The 4320-nt window shown below is 43.8% G+C and overlaps 1 protein-coding gene across 1 annotated transcript; it reads right to left on the bottom strand.

Moving 5' to 3' along the window:
* Positions 1-1388: 1388 nt before the first annotated feature.
* LOC104541050 (chromosome unknown open reading frame, human C17orf58) lies at positions 1389-2288 on the bottom strand. The gene is made up of 2 exons (XM_010185013.1): positions 2153-2288; positions 1389-1576 (listed from the first exon to the last, which is right to left on the bottom strand). Exons 1-2 carry the CDS (start codon positions 2253-2255, stop codon positions 1389-1391), a joined length of 291 nt encoding a protein of 96 aa, XP_010183315.1. The 5' UTR covers positions 2256-2288.
* Positions 2289-4320: the final 2032 nt, after the last annotated feature.

Here is a 4320-nt window from a genome sequence, read left to right as displayed (position 1 = left end):
ATGTGAGCCACGGGTAAATTTGTGTCCTATAGTAACAGCCTTCTGGGTCCCAAAATACGTGATGCTTGCTCGTGGTATTTGGCTCCTATTTCCTGTGAAGAAATACTTCATGCAGTGTGAGTTCTCACCCAGCTACTCCATAGCTGCTCAGTGACACCAAATCAGGCTGCAGATGTGTTAGAGCTGCCTTTGCTTCAAAACAGAATATGCTTGGAGAAGCCACTGCTTCCTGTTCCAGGTCATATCATATCTATGGTTGTATGTTTGTTTAAGCTAGACTGTGTTTTCCCTTTTTTTAGCTATATAAATACATTAAATATCCCCAGCTGACTTGTCAAACAAGGAGATGCCGTAGTTTAGCATCTTTACATAATCTTTTTGGATCTTCCAGGAACCAGTGAACCCAGAACCCCACAAACATTTTATTAGTTTCTTTTCAAGGCTTTCGATCCGTGAATACTGACTCGGGGAACAGCCAACGTCAAGATCACCTTTGCAGAGCTTTCATAGGTTCTTGCATCCCACCACATTAAAGGTACTACAAGATTGTATCTTTGATTCAAAAAGGAACTTTACTGATGTGCAAGTACAAACTTGGTAATGTTTCTCATGGGAAAATGCCATTCAGTACACGGTTGCAGGACTGAACTTGGAAGGACCTGACGGTGTAAGCAGGCATACAAAATGTGCATGCAATTGCGTGCTCATTTTGCATTCCTTGGCATGAACTTGCGCCGTTACTTGTATGCCTAATTGGGCATTTGTGTTGTGCAGTGATGTGCTTTCAAACATACATTTTATGTTCTCCAACAATTACATAGCTATTCTGTATGCTTCATGTGAAAATCCAGCTCTGTTTGAAGAATGATGTAACTTTTGCAAGTCTGGACATGTCTCAGGATACCAAAACAATACAAATGATACTTGGTTTTGTTGGTTGTTTTGAATCAAATGCATGTGATACTTTTGGCAGAACGGTGTGAAAATACAGGGGCCATCCTCTGTGGATGGAGCAATGGCATCATCTGACATATGTACCTTAAGGCTTTGAAAGTGCAGTTACTTCTTGCGTACCTGGAACGCCTCCACAGTTTTACTTTAAAATTACTAGAGATTATTAGGGGTACCTTAGGGCAGGGGAGGCTCTGGAAACAGCTGGAGCAAATTCATGGCAAGTTAACAGTTCCTAGATAGTCTCTAGTGCTAAAATTCACAATATATAGGTACCTAGTCAAAACAGTGTTTGCTGAAGCACAAAAGCAAGTGTCCTGTCACAACCAGTTTCAGAGGTGAGGAGATCACCTCCTGCTGTGCTAAACCATGGCCAGGTTGGTTCTGGTGGGGGAGCTCTGCTGGTGCTGCTGTCCTGGATGGAGGCTGCTAGAGCCTCATCTGCATTTTGTGTGAGCCACTTGCACTTTGCGATTCCTTTTCCTGTTGAATCTCTTCACGTAGCTGCTGCTGCTTCTGAGCAAGCCATCCCCTGGCCTCAGCCGCCCTCGCAGGAACTGCAGCAGGTTCGCAGGGATCTGCCGTCTCTTGTGGTAGACCCGGCCCATCACGATGTATCTACTGCCTGCAAAACAAACGAGACTTCTATGCTATGCAGAAAGCCTGGATTCATTCACTACGCTCGCTCCAAGGGCAACAGGTTTGTGAACAGATGTACCCTGCAGAAATAGATCCTGACCATGTGGCTTGATACAGCACCACCCTGAACTGCAGTGGGACCTGTGGGTTGTGTTCACATGGAAATAATGGTTTACTGTCTTGTATTGCAATTAGAAGCTTTTGGGGGGAAATGCTGGTATTTGATAAACCTGCATTTAGAAGGAAAGCTGGACTACTTACTAAGACATCAGACTGAGCTCCTGCTTTAATATTCCTGGCAGTCCTGAAAACGTTTGCAATCATTCTGGAACTGGATAAAGTTAAGAAAAGACTGCACTACTACCTGACTTCTTGCATTTGGTTCTCTTCCAGTTTCTCTGAACTTTGAGGAAGAAGAAAGCTCTCCAGTTTACAAGCAAATACTTCCCCCCTGAAAAAGTATTTTCACAACCACCCAGGATAAGCCTATTAAACCAGGGCAGACTAAAACTGCACTGCACGCAGGAGGAACAGTGGAATGGATTTAGCTGAAATTACTTACCAAGTTTGAGGTCCAGACACGGTTTGCTGCAGTTTAAAGTATCCACAACTAGAATGTGAACTCGAAAGAAGAAGGCATCAGGAGTGATGTACAGGCGACTCATCTTGTATAATCCATCGCTGTTCACCAGAAGCGTGATCAAGTGGACTCCATTCCCCAGTCTTTCCATGTTATGAACGATTCCATTCACTGCTGTTTTGAGGGGAAGGGGGAAACAAAGCAAGCATCAGCAAGCGATCCTCGGTGACAGCTTGGGGTACATGTGAAGGCTCTCATTTAAAATGCTGTAAAATAAGTGTCAGCAGAAATTGTTTGGCTCAGTCATGGGCAGTTGCTTCATATAATCACATTTGATGAGGTCACCACCTTCGTATTTGCTGAGTTACCAACCTTCTCTGCTCTGCAGGTCCGAGCTGTTTCTTAGCGAAGTTGATAAAATGTTTCAAAAGAAAGTGATGTTTTTAGTACTGTTTCCATCCTGATATATCAAAAGTGGATTTATTTACCTAACAAAGTACAACTTTCAGATTTAAAACTTCACAAAGAAGTACAAAGCTAACCTGGTACCGAAACGCTTCAGCTTCTGAAAGAAAAGGCCTTTGTCACATCATGCGGCAAAGGCACCGCATGGGCCGTGTTGTGTGCTCAGCTTCGTGCTGTCCACCCCATTTCTGGTTTGGATGAGTGTTGAGCTGACTCCAGGCATCAGAAAACACAAACCTGTTAGTCAGGTAAGGCAAACAGGACACCTGCCTCACTGAGCAAGAACTTTGGTTCATTTATTTTTTAATCTGAACTACAAATGTAAAGAAGTGTAGAGCGCTCTGTGATCACTGCCAGGGAACCTTGGCTGATCCACTGCCCAGTCTTTTCCTACCTGTCTTGTTCAATTTAAGAGATGAATGAGGCCACTATTTGGTAAAGGCTGCACTATACAATGGTTGAGTAGCTACAAGGCCTACGTTTGACAGGAATGCATGAGAGCAGTAAAAAATAAAGACTCTAACATTTGTAGAAAGCACTTCCTGACTTCCCCACTTAGAGAAAACAGATGTCTCGTAACATGTTTATATTCTACAAATGGAAACATCTGTTACTACTAGGCATGTATTTTGTTTATCTCTTAAAATACTGTGAGAAAAAGTTGATATCGATTTCACAGCTTTGTAAGCACAAGGCACGATTTCAGACAGAAAACTCGCTCTTAAACAGTCAGTACAAAAACGCCAGGCTTTTACCATCTTTAGAGACATCAGCTTGGACACAAGGACTGAAGACACTGAATCCTAAGGAACTTCAAGGAGACTCCTCTGTACAGAGGATTGCAGCCTTATTTTTGTTTGGTTCACCATTTCATTCTTATGTGAAGCCTCAGAATCACAAACACTCTAAACAGTAAGAGGTAGCACAGCTATGTTTAATCTTAGAGTATCTAAATATCTAAAACAATTGGGTTTTTTTAGTTCTGTTGATCCTCCCAGGAGTGGGAAGTAGAGGAAATGGAAAAAAGAGTCATTCTAGCCCAGAGGAGGGAAAGGGTAATGTAAGGGTTTGTCGAAGTACATCTGTAAAGTGCTGTGAGGGGTCCTTTTGGTGTTCCTAGTAATGATTCACCACAGTCAGTGAAGCAGTACCTTAAAAGCAGCAGTGAAATGCCAGTAACAGATGAACACAGCAGGGCTCTGCTGTGTCTGTGATGTTGGTGGAAGACACAACTTACCAAACTCACTCGCACAGTAGGCCTCCACTTCGTCTCTCTCTTTCCTGCACTCGGTCAGACACGTCCTCTCCTTATCAGCATCTACAACAGGCACAGAGACAGGGACGGCCACACGCCATTTTTAGGCTATTTCATCCAAATTATGCCACCCAACCTTTGGAAAGTTCACGATATCCCTTGCCAGAGCAGTCTGTTCTCTTACCTTTCCTCAGCACGCTGAAGTGGTCCAGCAAGCTGGATGACTGCCGGTTGGTGACCCAGGAGGGACCGGTGATCTTTTTGAAGGGATCACTATGTTTGTAGGGGATGATCTTGCCTGGGCGGTTGAAGTGATCCAGCGTGTTTGGATCATCTGACTCCACTGCATCCAGAAAAGGATAAGCATCCGTGAAAGATGGGATCTTTTGGTAGGAAGGCGCTGCGTGATGGAAGTGAGCCGAGATGCTGT

This window comes from Mesitornis unicolor, unplaced genomic scaffold (genome assembly GCF_000695765.1).
Source record: "Mesitornis unicolor isolate BGI_N332 unplaced genomic scaffold, ASM69576v1 scaffold4735, whole genome shotgun sequence".
In the NCBI taxonomy this organism is placed as follows: domain Eukaryota; kingdom Metazoa; phylum Chordata; class Aves; order Mesitornithiformes; family Mesitornithidae; genus Mesitornis; species Mesitornis unicolor.
Note: the sequence above shows the minus strand (reverse complement) of the source record. Positions and strands in the feature narration are given on the sequence as shown.